This window comes from Poeciliopsis prolifica, unplaced genomic scaffold (genome assembly GCF_027474105.1).
Source record: "Poeciliopsis prolifica strain line A6 unplaced genomic scaffold, Auburn_PproV2 SCAFFOLD001, whole genome shotgun sequence".
Lineage (NCBI taxonomy): Eukaryota > Metazoa > Chordata > Actinopteri > Cyprinodontiformes > Poeciliidae > Poeciliopsis > Poeciliopsis prolifica.
In genome coordinates, this window is record NW_026562376.1 from 9933164 (window position 1) to 9953672 (window position 20509).

A 20509-nucleotide genomic window follows, 5' to 3' on the forward strand; every position below is an offset into this window, starting at 1 on the left:
TGATTTTCGTCAGCAGAGAGAACCTTTCTCTTTCCCATATTGCTTGAAACCTGTGGCCTGCTTAATAAAGTGGAACATCCTCCTTAAGTAGATTTTCTTTAAAATATGGTTTCCAAACACATCTTTTCCCCCTGTCATTAAGTTTCATTTGTATTTGACGAGTTGTTTTTAAGAAAAAATATATGACCAACCTATTACACAAAAAATGGGGAAAAGGTAAAAGGTTGTAAATGCATTCGTATGGTACTGTAAATGATTTTGATTTCAAGCAGTGTGTGTGTTTCTTCTAATAATACACAGGATTTGAAATTAAAGTCTGGGTAAGTTAACAGTTATCAATAGATACAACATTGTAGTCCTAAAAGCACTGCTAAAGAAATAACATCCGAGAGCATCATGTGCTTCAAACTACACAATAGGTGTTTAATAAAACCATCACTTCATAAAGATCACAACACTGACATAATTCTTCCCAAGGAAAGTGAGGGAGACAATTACATTTGTGTAACTATACTGACATCTTGTGGAAATAAATTGAATCACAACATTTGAAAGATTTATTTTTCGTGTTTATTTACATTGGCCTACCAATAAAATAATGATCATGATCTGAAAAATATTATAACTCACTTAAAATCAGATAAAGAAAAGGCAAAGAAAATGAGAACAATTTTGGTTCCACATGCCAAAAGCTTCGGAAAGCCTTCAATCATAACAGTTTTGAGCTGTCAGTGTTCTTGAATGTAGCCCACTTCTTTGTGCTTCCGTAGCAGTGAGTTAGCCACTGAGTGGCTTCAATAAGAGACTATAGGCGGCGGCGGCTGCAATAACAACGGATATCCTCAATTATAATTCAGAAGCAATTTATGTTTAGGACCTATTAACCTAAACATAAATTGATGCTGTTTTATATCAGTATACAACAGCTGCTGGACAACAGTCAGCACAAAAATCGGCTCTGGCAGTGTAACCACGGCAACCGCCTTCGACGTTAGTTTACGATGGAAGACGATCAAGCAGAAAGAAGAGAACGGAATCATTCCTCGACTGCGTGAGTATTCTTCCGATGTTTCTGACGGATCGCCATAATACGTTAAAAATTGTAGTTCTCCAGGCAAACGGGAGACTTAACAGACATGGCAAAATTCATGGAAACAATCCACTGAGGAAAATGGAGAAGAAAAACTTTAGCCAAAAATGCTAAGACAAAGAGACGTCCTGCAGTTTTGTGTTAGAGAGACTTTGGTCAGGCAAAATATATATATATATATATATATATATATATATATATATATATATATATATATATATATATATATATATAAAGACATATTTATTTTACCTGAATTTCCTGCACTATAATTGTTTTTATTTATTTATTTATTTTTATTGTGCGCCGTACTTGAGTACAATTTTTGGATACCCACTTCTGCTTGTAAAAACAACAACAACAAAAACTATAGCATTGTAATGCCAATGTGTTTTCTTCCACCAAATATTCAGGTCCCTTGAGAGTAATGAAAGTACCAACAGTGGTCGATTCTACGACAGACCTACAGAAGCAAAATATGACAAGGATGAGTTTTTGATGATGTCTCCAGAAGAAAAACTCAAACACTTCAGATGTAGAGCTCAGACAAACGAGGACAACCAGAAGGTAACAAGACGAAATGTATGTATGCTCTCTCTCTCTATATATATATATATCTATACAGATATATATATATATGTGTGTGTGTGTTTTATGTGTTTAGAACAATTATGGAGCGTGTAAAGAAATAATTTGAGTCTCAGCTTCACACTATATATTTTTTCATATAGATATGTTAAAGGAAAAGATGTATTTGATTGTTATGATGAACAAATTTTTGCCTCACGTTTGGTGAATTAGACAAATGGCTCTAATATTATTGAACTCTGTGTGTTCAGTTTGATGCGTGCATCCAGGACTTGGTGCGATGTGTGGCTCTGACACAACTTGTGTGTGGGGAGAGACAGTTAAAACTGGCACAGGCTCATGCCAGGCTGGCTAAAGCATACTTTCAATTCAAAGGTAATATTAAATGATACCTTTTGTATCAGTGCAGCAAAAGAGTGATTGCATCCCACAGATTTTTTTTTTTTTTTTTCTGTTTTTGGTTGCATAAATAAATGCAGAAAGCAGTTTTTAAATGATTTGATTTATTATGCAAAAGGTATTCATACATTCTTAAACTATTTTTTTGCGAAGTAATTAATCCCTAAAACAAGTAGCCACCTGGCAATAATTAGGAATTTGCTGTCAGCCTTTCACATTCTGTGGAAGAGTTTAGGTTCACTCATCTTTCTTGAATTATTACAGTGAATCTACATGGCTATGGTTTTCAAACATAAAGTCATTCCACTGCATCATTTAAGTCTGGAGTTGAAGTCACTTCAAAATCTTTTCTTTGTTTTGTGTCAAAAAAACAAACAAAAAAAAAAACATTTCACATAAAGCTTTTCCACTCATATTTCACATCAGTATGATAAAGTTCCTGTGTGATTGTCAAATCATTCGTCAACTTGTGCTTTTTGTTTCCTCTTCCAAACACCACATATGAATTATTATCAATAATAGCAGTTTCTTTTTAATAACAGCATTAATTCTGCTTTATTTTTAGGTTGGGGACTCCAAGCCCTGGAGCATTTGGCATTTGCCAAAGAGTTGCTTCTTTTTCGCTCCTCTGTCTCGGCCTACAGTGAAGATGAAAAGCTAGAGGTTCTCGCATGCCATCTAAGCGTGCACCTCACAAAGGGCGGGGCTTCACTTCTTACAGACAAATATCCTTTAATAAAATTCTGGGAGGTCAATAATACAAACTGTATGGTAAAAGTAAACTCAGAATAAAAGTTCAAAAAGACCTTGACCTTTCAACTTTGGAGGAGGCGGTTTCATCTTTCCAGGAGGCAGAGAAAGTTCTGATGGAGCTTTATCAACGTGGCGTTATGGACCTGGAAGAGAAGATAACGACTCAGCTGGAAATCACCAGCGGTCTATGCAGGTACAAGATATCGAGAAGAGAATCATGTATGTGTGTGGTTTTGTTATTTTTGGCTGGAGAATACAAAAAATGGTTTCTTTGTTGTTTTCTAGCTTTTACATTAAAATAAAAAAATATTAAAGTGAAACTCACCCCCAAATCAACTTTTGCTGATAAACTGATTATTATTATTTTGGGGTTCTGTCTTTATCTTTCTGTGCAATTTTTGACATTTTTGTGCACTTCTTTTAGTTCTGCATTATTTGACCTAAAATCGCCTCACTATTTGCCTCTTTGGTCAAATGGTTCTTAGGCTCTTGAACGTTCATGCTGGTTGCAGCAGTACAGCTTGATACAACACAACACTCTTCCTCCCTCCTCTTTTGCCCCCAGCCATTCTCTGGCAAGTCTGGAGTTGGAGTAGCAGTATTGCAATGGCAACTGGCGAGCATTGATCAATGACCTTTACTCGGTTTTACCAATATGAGATTTATTGCAATGTGGACACAGAGTGGCATGAGTCTCATGTGCTCTAACTATTTATCACTATTTTGAAAAAAAGCTACTAGAGTTATCTGAAAAATTTATAAATCTAGCAACACAGTGAATATGTTGAGAACGTTGCTTCTTTCGTCCTCCTCACAGCTCTACTCGGCCCCTCCGCTCATCCCCTCACACTTGGCCATGTTTCTTGGCTCCGTCCACCTTGCTGGAACTTTTCAAAGTTTGCCAGGGTTTGGGTTTTGCTTTCAGAATGGGGTTAATTACACTTTTATATAAAAAACTGTTTTATAATTACCTACCATATGTGTATAATATGAACTACTGCATGTTTTATTAGTGTCCTGAAAAATGATAAATTGCTTATGCATTAAGTTAATAATATTGGTTTAAGATAAGTTAAACCTCACAGGGTGGTTGATAAAAAAAATAAGTTATTAAATCCAGTGGAAGGTTCAGGTCAATATGGGTAAAAATATGTACATACACATGAGTTTTTGATGCATGTAATTGCGACTTTTTTTTTAAAGAACAAAATAACGTATATAGGTAAATAGTTTATGTAGCCACTAGATGGCAGTATGTTACTGCAAGTTGGAAGGCGTGTTTGGCGAGTTGCTGTGTGGCATAGATGTTTGTATTCGCATTCGCTTGAACAAAACTTTAATTTTCCTCAAGCTTTGGTCTCTAATGCTTGCAGATGCTTTTGGGTGGGTTGCTGCATTTGTATTTAATGATTAATAATGTGTTTTGTTTGATATGATTTGGCTTCCATCTTTATTTTTGAATCTTAAACCTCACAAAGCTTGTCTGTGCATTTTTCTTTTTTTTTTTTTTAGGCTTGTGCAACTTAACAAATGTTGAATTTACGTTTTCTTGCTTTGTTACCTTTATTTATTTTTAGTTAACAACAGAGGTACCAAAGCTGGTATTAAATGCTCAGGAAAAGATTAAAGCATTAAAGGATCATGGTGGAGACAGCGAGAATGTACATCATGAGTTGCATAGTGAGACAGTCTGTTGTGGTAACATAAGATATGGCAACCACTTGTCACAGTTCAGTCCACTTGGGATAAAGATAGTAGCACAACTGGAAAAGAATACACAACTGTTTTCTTTTTTTTTCTTTGTTTTTTTTTTTTTTTTTTTTTGCATTACTGAATTCGATTCTCTTTGGAGAAAAGAGAATCAAACAAAACATGAAAAGCCCTGGAGAAGTCTGATCTTTGTCCCAGCACTTTTATTTCAGCCAAATATTGTAACTCTAGTTCATTGTGTCCAAATTAATTGGTACTGAAGTCTTAAATTTAATCTTTGTGAATTTTAAATTCTGGTGTAAAGTTCTGTTTAGAGACACAAAGCTATCCTGACAAACAAATCCTCCTTGTTTACTCTCTTTCTATAGTTATTGTCAAAAACCTCAACATTTCAAATGCTAAATAACCTCCAAAGAGCATCAGACGGATTTGTTTTTTAGGTATTTTGTACACAGTGTACCTAGAATTTCTTTAAACCTATTGAGGAATATGAACTAACTGTTATAATCTGCTGTGTAAGCTTACAAAATAAAAGAATGTGTGTGGTCTCTCTTTTTGCAATGATTGTGTTTGCAAAAAGATTTACATTCATCCTAGTACTTAATGGTGATCCTTACTTCAAGTCAAAAGCTGTGTATATATGTGAGCTATACTTAGGGGAATTTTTAAATGATACCATCTTTATCTGTTTCTGAGAGTCAGTGTTTGTTGACATGTGTGGTTGAAAAAATGTGCAGACTGGCTGGTGTGTGTAAGCTAGCTAAATCTCCTTTGTTGGATGATGACTAAGAATTTGGCACGGTGCTAAAAGCTCTGTCAGTCAACACTGTTGTGATGGAGGGGAATGTTCCCACAAAAGCCTGGAACAATAACGTAAGCTCCGCTCTATTTGTGAATCCTTGTTCCAAATATTCCATGAAGTTTCAGGTTCAGCCTCAAGGTGTGCTTTTCCAGCTATTAGGATGTGATTTACTGTTCAAAATTTTAAAAAACCAAGATCAATACATGTTGTGAGTCGGAGCATGTATGTATACAGCCATTGACTTAATCTTTCCCCAAAATACATAACCACATAATCTCATAATTTCATTATTATGTGATCATAATAATAATATTATAGCAACAGTTATATTTTACTGAAATTATCTTACATGGAAAATATATGCAATGTACTATCTTTATTAGACGTTTACCTGCGGGTGGATGTGCCATATAATCATGGTCCGCAGTAGCATCTTCAGCCTGGCTAGCTTTCTGAGAGAGGACAAACTGCCGTTTCTTAGTCCTCTCAAAAGCAGACTCTCTCATTGCCGGTGCAGAGAAGTTATTCCAGGCAAACAGGGAAGGAACAGCTCCACTTTTAAGGCGGCTGGTGGTGGATCCGCTAACAAAATCCTCCGATGTGAAGTGACGGCTACATACGAAAGTGCTTCCCATCTTTATGCAAAAGTCGGGACTTTCATCTCTTCGGATCGCCTGGATCCGTCGGGAACGCATGATATGACAGATAAGGCTGTTTTCTTGCCCCACATGAACAACCAGGGACTGACCAAAAACAACTGCGGCGAGACTGAGTCATTTTCCTAGCCTTTTAATGCTAACGCTACAGCCACCGGAAGTTGTCCAACTCCACTTCCGCTTTAAAACCCGGAAGCGTGAAAAAGGTCTATTAAATAACTTTTGACATGTTTTCTGTCTCTCTTTTTTCTTATTACTTGGAGAGAATAAATCAACTGGTTCTCTCATCAGTGACTTCCAAGTTTGCTTTTTACGACACATACAATTTTCATCAGTCTGGATGTACATGATTTATAGCTCTCCAGATGTATTAGAACAATTTTTTGTGTGTTTTGTCCCTCTGGTTTGTTTCATTTATCTAAGGAAAGTACAGGAAAACTCACATCAGCCATGTTCTGGAAACATTTACAAACAGAACACTGTGGCTTGCTTGGCAGCACATGTACACAGTCTTACTCCCTGCTTTTTGGCCTCTTGATATTTTTCAATACAATTTGTCATGTTGCCTTCTGGTCAGGAAGGATACAGAGTGAATGAAAGGATAGAAAGACCTTGTTTTACTTTGCCCATGCTGACAGATGGGAAAGACTCAATGTGAGAATTTAGCTGTAGCTCCAGCCTGTGCTCTGCCATAATTGGATCTGAAGTTAACTTTAATGGGTGGGGACCTTCTGCTGCCCATCAATTCATGCAAGTGTAGTCAAAAAAACATTGGAAAATTTGAAGAAATTGGCTTTTATACTGTAATCTGCAGATGCTCCAATGGATCCAAATTCATTCACTCCAGAGAATGAATTTGGATCCATTCCATGCTTCAGTCAACACTGGCAAGCATGGAATCTTGGTCCCCCACATTCTGGCTCTACTGATCAAAGTGCCTTTGATCAAAGCTTTTATATAACAAGTGTCATACAAATGGATTTTATTCTAAACTTTCACTTTTGTATCAGATGACCAGAAAAAACAGAGTTTCTGTAATGCTTCTGTTAGTAATGAAGCCAAACACTGTACAGCTCTGAGTCTTTTTCCCTTCCCCTGCACTAGAGCTAAATTAAATTTAGAGTCCATTAGATAGTTTGAAGCTGTTAACGCTGTAGCTTTCTGGATGCGTTGTCCTTCTGGTGGTTAACTCAGCCTTCATATATCACTGTGTAAAAGGAAATTACTTACAAAAGAATGGGGACCTTAAGAAGAACAAATAAACCAGGAATTATAATAGATGCAGTTCACATTTCTCTTGTGCCATTTGGTCCAATTCCAGATGTGCTTAGGTGGTTTCCACTGACTCACCAAGAATGTCCCCTAATTTAGGCATCCTGGAAGAAAAAACCAAACACAGATTAGGAGCTGTGCAAGTCAGTAACCTTCAGAGGAAACAGCTGGAAAGTTGGACTGATGGCATAAAGAAAGTATACAGGGTTGTTTCTCTACTTACAGTCTTTAATGGAACACTAATTACCTGCAGAATACTACTCTGCAGGATGCCAGCTTGTCTGGACTATAGTTGCTGTAGGAACCTGATTTAGACTTATAGTGATGACACAAGTGTTATTGTGTACTTTCAACTAAAAGTAGGACAAAATGTGAATTTAAATTTTTTAACAGTTTTCTTTAAATATATTGCAGTGAAAATGCAGTTACCTCCCTTCAAATTTCTTCAATTATTCATTTATCATTCTAAAATGTTTCAGAGCACACTGCCATCTGAAAGGAATCTGTATGAGCATATTCTAAAGAAATTAGGGTACAGAAGATACACAAAGTCATTGATACCCATCAATCTGGAAAAGGTTACAAATCTACTTCCAAAACCTCTGGACCTCAAAGGAACTTTTATCCATATAGAGAAAACATGGAACCTGAAGAAGAATATCCCTCGGTTTGTGATGTAAAGGTTTAGTGCATGTTTGGTGCACATGGGGCAATGATTTGAAGTACAAGTCCTCTTGTGGTTTCATCAAAGTTTGAGCTTAACTGTAACTCTAACAGGGACAAACTTAAATAGTTTATCCATGTTCAAAATCCCTCCTGTCTAGATAAACTGAAACAAATCTGTAAACAAGAGTTTTCCAGAATTCCCTCACAGCCATGTGAAAGACTCATTACCAATAGTTAGTTACTAATGCTTGGTAGTAGCTGCTGCTAGCACAGGTGGCACAACCAGTAGGTGAAGGTTTATTTTTTTGTTTTTAGAAATATTCTGCAAGGTTGGTGTGGAAAACTTTGCCCTTTATAAATTATAATTTTAAAACTTTGTATGAGAAAAAAGCAAAAAGAGAGGAAATCTTTTCCACAGCATTGCAGAATTTCCACTCCATCATTATGGTTACATCGCAAGTGTGTTTGTGTTTCAGAGTTTATGCCAGGCAAACTCAACCAGAGGAGGCATTAAGCCAGTGTGAGAAGTCTTTGGACCTACTGAAGAATTGCAATAAGCATGAGAGGATGTGTGCTGTTTATAAAGACATGGCTACCATTGAACAGGATAGAGATCACTTGGACAAAGCTATAGATTATCTCTCCAAGGTCAGTAAACTTCCTTTGATCCCTTTTAGAACTTTGTCAACCTTTGTTATGTAATCACCCTTCTTATTTGGTGGTTAGTGATCTGCCTTGTTTCACTTGGTTGCTTCTGCTAGGCACATACCATAGCTATGAGTCACAGTCCAGAGGGTCTGGAGGGAGCTCAGATCTCCCACAGCCTGGCCATGATCCTTTCTGCTGCACCAGACCAACATCACAATGGTGAGTGTGTTGATAGAAACTGGCTAGGTCTGTCAGAAGGGAAGGACTCAACGAGGCCAATTCGAATTTGAATATAATTGATTCCCCAATATGCCAAGTTCTTTAAGATCATTTTTTTAAAATTAAGAATCAGTTTGAAATGAACATAAGCCATATGGACCTAGAATGTATGTATAGAAGGTTCTAAGTGACCCAGAAAAATAAAATCATTATAAAAACATTTTGAAAAAAAATATTTCGAGGGATACTTCTCTGCTATAGAGAAGAATGCTTTAAGTAGCTTAATTCAGGATTTTCTTTAAGAACTTTTTCCTGTAACCTGTTTTGTTTTTTGATAAGTAGCCTATCAGAATTTCTTCTAAGTAGGCAGTTGCTGAGGTTATCTGCATTACCTTCTGTCTTAATCTGATGTTATGAGAAATATTTTGATCTGTCAGTTTTATTTTAGTTGGCACTCCTTTAAAATTCGTCCATTGTTTGTGTTGAGAGACCCCAGCTGTGAGAGACATGGTTTGGTTCTGACTTATAGGCAAATGCAATGTAAAGTCTAATGTCTGAAATTATTTTTGTTGTTGAAAAATCAACATCAATATCAATTAATATATTGATATTGGATGCTTATGCTAGGATGCAAACTGCAAATCAGAGATTCTTCAAACTGTTGACTTGAATGTCTTGTTTACTTCATGTTCCTGTAGAAACTGCGGGTCACTATTTTGAGCAAAGTCTTCGTGCTTACAAAAACTCTGTAGGTCCACTTGATCCAGCTTTTCTTGCTGCCCAGGATGACTTCTGTCGATACCTCTTGATTAATGGACAAGAGAAGGTTAGAAACGGTCTTCATAACACTATAACTCCTGTGTAAAACATACAGAATAATCCTCCACATGCAATTTTGATACATACATTGCTCTGAAAAGTATTTGCCCCTCACAAATTTTACCTGTTTTTCTACTTTTTTGTCACACTGATATGTTGTTGGACATTTAACACATTTCATTATCAAATAGATCATTTGAATAAATACAAAATGTTGTATTCAATTGACTACAACATTTTGATGCAAACCAACTCAAATGCTCTATATACCCTTTGGCAGCCTCTGGGGTGAATAGTTGATGGGCTCTTAGAGTAAATAAGTGGCAGGCCACAGGGTCCTCACTTTTCCATGTGTTTCCTCTCTTTGATTCTCATTGTAGTTTCTTGAAGTTCCAAAGTCTTACAAAGGGCTGTCTATCCATTTTCAGATGAATGGATGTCTATAACTTTGGTTTTCATCTATTCTTAAGAGTTCTTTAATTTGAGGCATGAAGTGTTACTTTTTAAGATCTTTTGGACTTCTTCCTGTTAGCAAACAAGTTTTATTTAAGTGATTTCTTGAGTTTTCTTATAGGAAATAGGCATATGTGCTGGTGGTGAAACTGAATCACAAACTTCTTAATCACAGTAACTCCATAATTCTACAAGAGGAGATGGTTTTGAAAGATTTTCCCTCAGTTTTTCTTAATAAATTGAATCACAATTTGAAAAATGTTGTATTTTATGCTTATTTTTAACTTGTACAATATCAACAGAAATGTGTGGAGATCCAGAGAGCCTCCCTTGAGTCTAAAATATCTACATTTGGTGACCTGAGCTCTGAGGTGGCAGAGACTCTTCAGCTGATTGGAGGCTCTGCCACTGAGGGCCAGGTGAACCAAGCCCACAGGACCATGACAAAGGTAATCATGTGATACATTGCATACAATTTCTGTAGAATTGTCAAGATAGGAGAAGGTGACATAGAAGGTATGTACGAGAATGTTATAATTACTGTCATCAAATATGACGTTCGTATAAACGTCGTTTGATTAAAGGTCAAGAGTCTGCATGTTTAAACACATTTAAACCAGTAAGATGATGACAAGCCAGTCCAGAATACACACAAACAGTCCCTGTCATTTTGAGACGAGCTATTTCCACTGTCTCTGAAGAGCTGAATGTTATCAGAGTTATAAGCTAATCTTGGAAGAGGGCAGTGTGCAGAGCCAACTTCCTTGGTGTAAAATATCACACAGAGTGACTTTGTTTTTTCTCAGTCTAGATAGATACTGACAGATGGGCAACAGAAGTTCAATGGCAGTTCGCTATCTGTTGCAGATTGACCCCAATTTGTTAAGTCCCCTGAAACAAACCTGGAGTTATTGTGCATATTTCCATAAATACCTACATATTTTATTAATTTAATCGATCTTTATTTTTATGTACGATAGTTTCATTTACTTCATATTATGTAATGAGTGGTGTCATTTTTACATACGGCATGGCTGCAGATTTGCTGTATGAGCTCACTTGTCCCATCATGGTTAAGCTCTCTAAAGGACCTTATATGATTCTTGTAAGAACGTGCCTCTCGGTGAAGCACCCCGGTTGCTATGTTGTTTTGTTGTTGTTATCTGAGCAAAGAGGGGGTCCAAGAATGACAGGGTAGATCAAGGCTCACTCTATCTCCCCCCACGTCGAAGTTGTAACCTTTCTGAAACACTCTAACCCACAGCGGATATGTCAGCAGGAATTATTTTCCAATGCTGTCATCATGAAACTGCTTCCAGTCTGATTGAGTAACTTGCTTTTGCAAAGGACCTCTGGCCTATACAGTGGATAGAATGCAAGGGAACGTCTAAAAACAAAGAACAATAGTTCATACAGACACAAAGTTGACTCCACCTCCTTCCTCCTCTGCAGCATTGCTGAAAAAAACAGCCTTCCATTACATCAACCTTAGCAACCGTAAAAACATTCAAAAGGCCAAATGGATCTCTTCCAGATTAACACTGTTTTGCTTTCCCCAGTACAGAGGGGAGCTTTTCCCTCCCTCTTTCCTGGTTTGAAACATTTGCTTCTTATTTATAATGACTGCAGAAAAGAGAGTCAAGTTTTTTCATCATATGTCAGTTTATGTTATCATATTCAGATGTTTTAACTTTTCTCTACTTTCAGTTTGCTAAAAGATTACTTTACAGATCTGGACAATACCTCTGTTTTCTCTTCGTTTGTTCTGCCAGATTACATACTGTAGAAAAATGTGGCTGTCTCACCGTTCACTCTCTCTACCCTTGAGATTACTGAAGCGCTATCAGTAACAAGATGACAGATCCATCTTGTTTCATTTGAATCTCTGAGTGGTCAGCACAGGTGTTATGTAAACTTTGGACAGCTACAGGGGTTATTTCGGTATGTTTAGTGCTTCCAGTATGTTGCTAGGATGTCAGTTTATTTCCATCCAGATTGAGTTGCACTTTTATTTTTTAACTACCTATATCACTTTCATTGTTTTATGTTTCAATTTTAGTGCTTGGATGTTCACAACTTGCTGTATGGTCCTCAGCACAAGAAATCCAAAGCAGTACAAAAAGCTGTGGACATGTTGGCAAGGTAACTCCTGGAGACGAAGATTAATTTACTGCTACACTGTGTTAAATTTTAAGACAGAAGTGGATTTAGTTTGATTTGTTCCCTTTAAGGTATTCTGACTCTAAAGAATGGCGTTATATACGCTTTAATGTTAATAATTTTATGTTAGTACATCAACTATGTCATGTTTGCTTTTCAGGGCACCTGAAGTTGTTAAGAGACAACAGCAAAGAAGAAGACAGACAAAATTAGACATATTTCCAGTTATACCACCCAGTGGTAAAATTGATGACTCTACATGTGATGCTTGAAGTCTCATTCTTCCCCACTTCACCTTTGCACAAGGTTATTGTGGTACCGCTAAAGGTTGAGGCAGTAGTTAATATAATTGTTTGTATTTTGTTAATTCAAATTTCATTTGCTAGTGTTATGTAAGCAATTAGTTTGTCTGGCCTATTATGTGAATCTACTGAACAATAATACACACGAAACATTCCAACAATATATATTTTAATATTGTTAAGATATTCATCAATGAAATTCAGAAAGCCCCATCAGCCAAAGCAGTTGTATCATTTGTTTATCAGAAATCAATAAAATCAAATGCAAATAATTTTGTTTGTTCCACATTTATTAAACATTGACTCATATCCTCTTTATAAATCAATAGATTTTCTATAAATTGATCTTATTGAATAAAATGTGTTGGCACATGGTATCCAGATACCAGTTTGCATGAAGATGTAATCCAAATGTATAAATGTTAATAGAGAAACGATCAGAAAATATGTGAAACCCGGATGTATCTCGGCACTTAAATGCAACAAATCTCTCTTCTTCTAACAGATAAGTGTGTTCATGCTAAATATCTCATATCTGTGCTACATAACATAATGACAAATTGCTATTTTGTGAGTGAATTGCTGTGTAAAGTGTGGTAATCAAACATGCTGAAAATGTCTGAAACAAATAAACAGACTGAATGCATTGAACTCTAATTCTGCCTTGGCAAACAGCACACAAGACAACAACCCCTTGTGAACATTCAATGCCACTAAGCTGATGATCCAAAAATAGTCCTGAACACTCTCAGGTCAGAGCAAAACTGAATCCCTCATGCCAACACTGTGATACCTGACATATGTGCACAAACATACACAATATGTCTCGCAACCATATTATCACCAATGGTGAATCATTTGAATTTTTGAATGTGTCCCGCTTCTTCTAATTATTGCCTTCATTTATATGTAGATACATTTCTTTAAAGTTATTGATTAACTTGACCCCATCATCATGGTAAGGTGCTCAAGCCACAAGTAGTTCCAATCTGCAAATGGTGCACAGCACCCATAACTCCCAGTGCCATGTTGATCTGTAATAAGTGCTGATCCAAAAGATTCAACAACATGGCACATGATGACTGAGTTAGTGGTCTGCTGTAAACTGTGAAATAGGCTTTTTAAAGCACCACAAAGAAGTTTAATACCAAAAAAAATAAAGTGTATAATCCAAGCTATATGAAAGTAAAAATGAAGTTAATACAAAGAATGTAACCAAAATCCACATTTGTTATTATGGGTTGACTGAGGTTTGTAGTCCTAATGTCACCTTGTCCACATTTGTATGTCATTGTTAAAACATCTGTTAACAGTGCCACTGCGATGTTGTATAACAACTTATGTATAAATTTGTACATTTTCTAAAAAAAAAAAAAAAGCCTGATCAGTCTTCTAAGGGCCTTTCAAGGTAAAGTGTTGCAACTCTTTTTTCAGTAGAAATCTTCTCTGGGTTTTCAAAGAGTTGGGACTGCACTGAGCTCTTCTCACCATGGTCACCCTGCTCCTCCAGCTGGAAGGTGAAGGACTTTTCTGATGGTTCCAGTTTAATGTGTTTCTCAATTATTTTAGATGCTGACTCGTCAATGCTGCCAAAGCCTTCAAAGCCCTCTGCATATGCAACCCCCTCTTCTTTGGACACTCTGATGCTGTACCCTGAACCTGCTCCTTCTTGGAAGGCTTTTTCAAGATCCAAGTTGGAAGATCTGAGAGCTTTCATTATCTGCTCTTCGGAAATATCATCTCCTTCCTCCAACAGCCCAGAGTCTTCAAGGGTTTGTGAGACATTTAGCTCTGCAACTATAGTCATGGTTCCATTATCGCTTGACTGCTCGACTTTTTTGATTGCTACGTTTTGTGGACTTTCGCTGCTCACTTTTGTGAGAAAAGCCAACTCTTCCCTCAGGGGACCAGACACTGAACTGTGTAGTGTCTCCAAGGCTCCCTTCAGCTGCTCTTTAGGTTCCAAAGAATCCTCTCTCAGGAACTCAAGTATGGATTCTTGCACTACAGGCGATACCCGAACTTCTTCTTCAATTATGCACTCTGGAAAACTTTCCTTGGGGAATGAGTGATTACCTGACTTGTACTGGTATTCCTCACTTTCCTCTACTATCACTTTTCTCTGGGGCAGACTTTCGTCTTGGTAATACCTCTCATCAGACAGATCATCTACTATGCCATAATGGCCATATGACATTATTCCTCCACCATCTTCAGTTTCAGAAAGGTTTTCATTTGGTGTGGACACAAAGTACTCATGAAACTCCTCCTCATGGGAGAAATTAGGAGATTTGTTTTCTGTAGAGAATTCCTGAACATGCACAGATCCCCCACTGGGCTGGTCGGTGCCTGTTTTGAAAGCTATTGTGGCATTATCACGCTTTTCTTCTTCAGAGTCATGACTTATGTTTTCCATCTCCTCAATTTGGAAATATCTTGAGGGCTCATAAGAACTTGATTTTCTTTTAATTTCAGCTTCAAGCTCCTCATCACTGAAAGACTCAATGGGTTCTTCAATAATTTCCACATTGACTGACTTATTTTCCATGTTTCCTCCTCCTTGAAGACTACTTAGAAGGTTCTGAATCATGTTTCCTGTTGCTGTATCTTCTATGTCCTCCAGTGATACCTTCTTCACACCCTGGCTCAGGATTTCATCCAGGGTGGAGTCCTCGGAAAGATCTATCTCTTCTTCAAATTTGGACTCCAGCACAATCTGTGTCTTAGTGGTGCCGTCTTCCTGCTCACTTTTCTCCACATGATACCTGACCTTAGAGTCTCCTGATGAACATGCCTTGGCTTCTAAACCTGCAGGTTTGATCACTTTCTCAATAATCTCTTCTACAGATAAAGAGTCCAGTATCTTTTTTTCAGTTATGGGTTCTGCCTTCTCTTTGTCTTTGAACTCATCTTGAGCATAACCTTTCTCTTTCTCATTGGACACCTGCCTTTTGCTTTCTGTGACAGTTTGAGCAATACTTTTTTCTGGTGGTGACACCACTCTTACAGATTTTGTCTCTGGTGAAAAACTGGCTTTGCTTTCAGAAGGGACCTGTTTGAATCTCATGCTTTTCTCCTCCGCTACCGTTTTCTGTGCAGGCTTACTTATTTTGTTTTTATCCTGGCCAATTTCGGTACTGGTAGTAGGCACGGAAGAGGCAGCACGAGCTTTGTTGAACGAGATCATATCCCTTCTGGATGCTGGACTCTGATGCCGAGCCCTTCCTGCAGCTGAAATGGGAATGACCCTGGAGGGACTTATAGACCCAGAATAGGTCACAGGTGGTCTTCTCAGGTTTGTTGGTGATGCATACCGCATATCGACATGTCTTCTTGAGGTTAAGGTTGAGGTTCTTGGAGAGTAATGTTGGGCAGGCACCTTGATGTCTAAGCCAGAAAAGAAATAATTGTAAAAAATTTCTGTATTAAGTGTGTTGCAAGCAATCTCATTTATCACAGTATAACATTGATAAAAAATAGCATTTTTACTGCAAATACTTTAATGGTACTATACCTATTATTCTCTCTCTTTGATGTTGGGTCATCCTCCTGTGAGCATCTTGCATACCAACTCTTTCACTTTCCAGGAGAGCCCTGAAGACAGACAAGAATAAATATCTTACATGAGTGCAAATGATATCAATGAGAGATGTCAAGGTGTTCTGCAAGGTTATGACTTCAGGACGAATACCTCACAAAGTGATGCACATCATTTAGATCTGCCATTTCATCCCCCTCAAACTGAATTCAAGACTTACAGAATGGTATGTATCCTGAACCTGACCATATAGGGTAATAATAATAATAAAGTTATGATGCTAAGCCAATGTTATTTAAAATGTAAAAAAATAAGACATATTGTATTTAGCTGAAACGACTTACCTTTCCTTGGCCACTCTTCAGGAGTTAGCCAACCAAAGTGTCTCTGAAAAGAACGACCTCTCTGGAGCTTGCCTTTCAATAGACTGACCTAAAAATAACAACTACAATGTTTGGCTGTCCATGCTCTATGCTATAAATCCCACAGCAAAAGCTGACTCGTGACACTTACAGAAACACATGGTGCTGTTGCCACATCTCCAAGGGAGTGTTCTGTTTTCCAAATGTTTTATACAGACTAGATTTCCAAGCAGAGATCCATATAAAGTCATAATGACTGAGTGGAGGGAGTGTGATCATTAATCTTGTGAAGGCATTATTTGTAATGTATCGATACAAATTAGGTAATTATATTACAGGAAAATGTACTAAACATTTGAACAAGAACAGCTGAATATCTACAGAAATACACTTTTCACCCCTGTGTTAGGGGTACCTGTTCAGCTGCTTGTTAACACAAATGTCTAGTGATTAAATCACAAGGTAATAGCTTAGAGGATTTTGGCTTTTATATGATGAAAATACAAATATTCACCAAAAGAATACCAGATTGAAAAAAAATGAGTGACTTTCAACTGAGACATTAAATTGCTTGGGTTCGACATTGGTGTAAACAATATGAACACATTTTGTTCTGCCATGCATTAATGGTTTGCGCTGCTGGTGGCGTGACGGTGAGATGTTCACTTGGCACAATTGAAGCCCCTTATTTCCATTTGACAATTGTTTTAACACCATGGCATACCTATATACTGTTGCTTTATCTCACAAAGTTTAGCTCTGGTTTTTAGAACATGACAATGAATTGACTTTACTCCAGTGGTCTCCACAGTCAGCAGATCTCCGTTCAGTACAGCACCTTTGGAATGTGTTCCTGTCCAGGCCAGGAACACCCTGGACAGGTCACCTGTCCATCTCAGAGGAGATGCACAAAATGACTGACAAATTGAATGTTAATTTGAAAATTAAATTGTCGGTATGAACCAGTGCCGCTAGAATGTTTTTGACCCATAAGTCAAAGAAGCACAAAGAAGGTTATTTTTTGGAATGTCTAGAGATCCAGAAATACAGTCTCAGGTTATTAGGTGAATAAAAAAATTATAACCGTGCATACTCGTATACTGGCCCAGTAACTGAAAAAAAATAAAAATAAAATAGACAGAAAATGTGAAGTCTGTACCGGGCTTCTTGCTACAAAGCATGGATGGCAACCGTCTTTCCAGCAGGAAGTCCCCTGTGAGTCATTTGTTTATGCAGGGTGGCCAGATCTCTGGTCCAAAGAGCATGACACTTAAAGTAAAAAAAACTTTTTTTCTGTTTTTTCAAAATTCTTGATACACCTAAAATTTACTCTCCAAAGGGAAACCTTTATATTTGAACTGGGTTTATATTCACATGTATTTTTACTCCAAATTATATTTGACTCTGAAAAAAAATTTACTTGAAGGAGTAATTTCTTGAACAACAGTTTTACTTTTAAATTGTCATTTTCAATGAAGATTACATTACTTTACCCTTTTTTTTACTATAATCTACTTTGCATTAAATACAGAAAAAATATGGGGCCTGTAAGCTAGTCTTTTTTCATCAGTGAAAAATAAAAGTGTTGAAATAAATAAGAATCTTCTACTCAGTGCGAATATTTAAACAAAGTCATTATTTGTTTAGAATTTGAAAACAGACTTTAAAGCAAAGTGATTCATCACCTGTATGCTGCCACCTCCATGCCCAGATCCATTTTCACTTGGAGAAGGTGCTGATGTTCCCTCATTTTCTCTTCCATTGCCTCAGCCAGAATGTTTCTCTCCTGTTCCAACTGCTCAATAAGTATCTGAAAGAGAAAGAAAAAAATATGTTTCCATCATTTTAGTTAATTATGATATTATTAAAATCTTTTTATGGCTATTTATGTTGCAGTCCAGTTCATGCAAAAACAAATAAGAACACAGTGAGTTAATCACAAGGTAATTATCGTCTAAAAACTGGGTTTATTTTTTTTACACTTATTTTTGTTGCACTGAAATGCACAGTACGGCCATCTTGTTTAAGCCCCCAAGACCTTTGGGAGTCTAGTAAGGATTTGTCAGTCTGACAGCTAATTGGTTTAAGTGGCTGAAGTCATTTAGCAACTGTAAAGTGCTTTGGAGGAAGATTGTGTCCTAGCGTTTTAAGCCTTTTACCAAGGTCAAATGTTACATGCAGGATCCATATTTTTTGTACATATTTTACCTCAAACTTAAATTAATTAAATCTGATATTTAGTCTGAAACATGGACTTTGGTTTTGCATTTCTTATGTATGAGACAACTATTTTGGAGTTCTTCAGGCTTATTCATGTCTCACATATGCATGATTTATTTGTTGCAGGCACTGAAAGCTGCAGCTGCATCAGAGCCATAATGGACTGTGGGTGTGGCTGAGGGACCATGCGGCCTCACCCCTCTCCCCTGGCTTGTTGGAATAAGCAGCAGATTCTTCAGTTTGAATTCTTTGAAATTGTATATTGCTTTTTATTTTTTGTTTATTTGTTTGTTTGGTTTTTGTTAGTTTTTTTTCTGGGGGGATGGAGGGGAATTGAACAAATAACGCATTTTTAATCTTGTTGATAAATGTTTTTTGCAGTTTTGTAACAGACCAACTCACCTGGTGTTCACTTAAATCCACTCGGAATTTGTCCTGCATGTGCATGAGCTCCTCTTCCAGGCGCATTTGAATCTGGCCCTGTTTTTCCGCCTCCGTGCGCAATTTGCCCAGCTCGGATGCGTACAGCATCTTCTCCTTCTCTAGGTCGCACAGCCTCGCCTGGTCCGCTTTGATCGACTGCTCCATCTCCTCCACTTTCTGTTGGTACATTTCAAACGTCTCTATCCATCCCTCGGACAGCCCGCGGGCGTACTCCTGCACCTCCTCAACGGAAACCACCGGGGGCCCGTGATAAGTTTGCGTGATGATGGGCACGACCCGAGACTCCACCTGATGCCGGAGCTTGGCCGTCTCATGCCTGTGCGCGTCTTCTAAGCGCTTGTACTCGCTCTCCAGTTGAAGGAGCCGCTGCTGCAGGTCACTGTTAATTTTGTGCGCCTGCTGCAGCTCCTTCTCGCAGCCCTTCAGCTCGCCGCTGATGTCCCTGCACGCCTCGGTCTGCTCGCTGCACAGAGACCGGGCCGTCTGCAACTCTCGCCATAGCTTCTCCCTCTCCATCTCCGCCTGGGACTTCTCGAAGGAGATCTGCTCCACCATTCTCCTCAGATCCTTCATATCTGCTTTGTACCGCTGCTCCCATTCCGCCGTCCCGCTGCCGCGCTTCAGTTTGTTAATTTCAGCTATAAGATGCGCGTTTTCCTGCTCCAGCTGCTTGGTCCTGGACAGATACTGAGCAAGTCTGCTGTTCAGCTCTTGCAGTTGCTGTTTTTCGCTGTCAAAAGTTCTCTTGAAAGGAAGCATCCTGATCTGTTATAATTAAAATTTGGTTTAAAAAATGCTGCGTGCAGTTGGGCTATTTGCGTGTGCGTCGGTGGGCTGAAGTGTGATGTAATTTGCGATCGGTGCCCTTTGACAAGTGCAGGAGGAGGAGGGCGGGTCCTGAACGCATCACAGTCACAGGAGCGTCCCAGGCTCTATGGAACGCCTCGGTCTGTGGCCATGGCAGATGTGACGCTGCATTCATGTGCAGTCACAAATATGTACAAACAGTTGAAGCGTTTTAATTACCGTGTTGCAGAAAATGTTTCATAGAGATCTTTAGGTATATTTTTAAGAAAACGTGCCTTCTCCTATTTCTTATGATTGCAGTAGCCTACTATCATTCATTATTCATTTGCAATATAGCATTTTTTTCTTTCAATGCTTAATCAATAGCATTAAACATTGGTTTACATCAAATATTAGATGTTTCAATAAATTATAAACCTTTTGTTGGCAATTCTATTATAGCCTATATATGTAGCCTACATATAAAGATACGTAGGCCTATATTTAAAAAAAGAAAGTAAGTATAGGCCTATTACTAAATATCTGAGTAACGATCTACAACTTTGCATTTCGGTATAGCCTACTTGTATATTACCCAGGCTCCTTTTGTCATTAGTTTACC

At 37.8% G+C, this 20509-nt stretch overlaps 2 protein-coding genes across 4 annotated transcripts; one reads left to right on the top strand and one right to left on the bottom strand.

The window, feature by feature from the left end:
* Nucleotides 1-746: 746 nt before the first annotated feature.
* On the top strand, nt 747-13188 carry ttc23 (tetratricopeptide repeat domain 23). 3 transcript variants are annotated; one of them, XM_055031789.1, is made up of 11 exons: nt 747-1051; nt 1504-1672; nt 1930-2053; nt 2643-2802; nt 2898-3023; nt 8413-8584; nt 8698-8803; nt 9556-9629; nt 10378-10524; nt 12135-12217; nt 12396-13188. In XM_055031789.1, the coding sequence occupies exons 1-11, from the start codon at nt 1002-1004 to the stop codon at nt 12505-12507; spliced, it is 1323 nt and encodes a 440-aa protein (XP_054887764.1). In that variant the 5' UTR covers nt 747-1001; the 3' UTR covers nt 12508-13188. The 3 variants fall into 3 exon arrangements, with proteins under 3 accessions (XP_054887764.1, XP_054887743.1, XP_054887754.1); XM_055031768.1 differs by having other exon boundaries at nt 748-1051; nt 9502-9629; XM_055031779.1 differs by having other exon boundaries at nt 749-1051; nt 1504-1657; nt 9502-9629.
* On the bottom strand, nt 12690-20027 carry synm (synemin, intermediate filament protein). The gene is made up of 4 exons (XM_055031756.1): nt 19060-20027; nt 18123-18247; nt 16052-16131; nt 12690-15924 (listed from the first exon to the last, which is right to left on the bottom strand). The coding sequence occupies exons 1-4, from the start codon at nt 19858-19860 to the stop codon at nt 13922-13924; spliced, it is 3009 nt and encodes a 1002-aa protein (XP_054887731.1). The 5' UTR covers nt 19861-20027; the 3' UTR covers nt 12690-13921.
* Nucleotides 20028-20509: the final 482 nt, after the last annotated feature.

Coding starts and splice junctions, on each gene's coding strand:
- ttc23 (XM_055031768.1), top strand. CDS start 1,002: ATGGAAGACGATCAAGCAGAAAGAAGAGAACGGAATCATTCCTCGACT. Junction 8,585..8,697: donor CTATAGATTATCTCTCCAAG/GTCAGTAAACTT, acceptor TGCTTCTGCTAG/GCACATACCATAGCTATGAG. Junction 9,630..10,377: donor TGATTAATGGACAAGAGAAG/GTTAGAAACGGT, acceptor CAATATCAACAG/AAATGTGTGGAGATCCAGAG.
- synm (XM_055031756.1), bottom strand. CDS start 19,860: ATGCTTCCTTTCAAGAGAACTTTTGACAGCGAAAAACAGCAACTGCAA. Junction 18,248..19,059: donor TGGATTTAAGTGAACACCAG/GTGAGTTGGTCT, acceptor TTTCTCTTTCAG/ATACTTATTGAGCAGTTGGA. Junction 15,925..16,051: donor TCAAAGAGAGAGAATAATAG/GTATAGTACCAT, acceptor TTTCTGGCTTAG/ACATCAAGGTGCCTGCCCAA.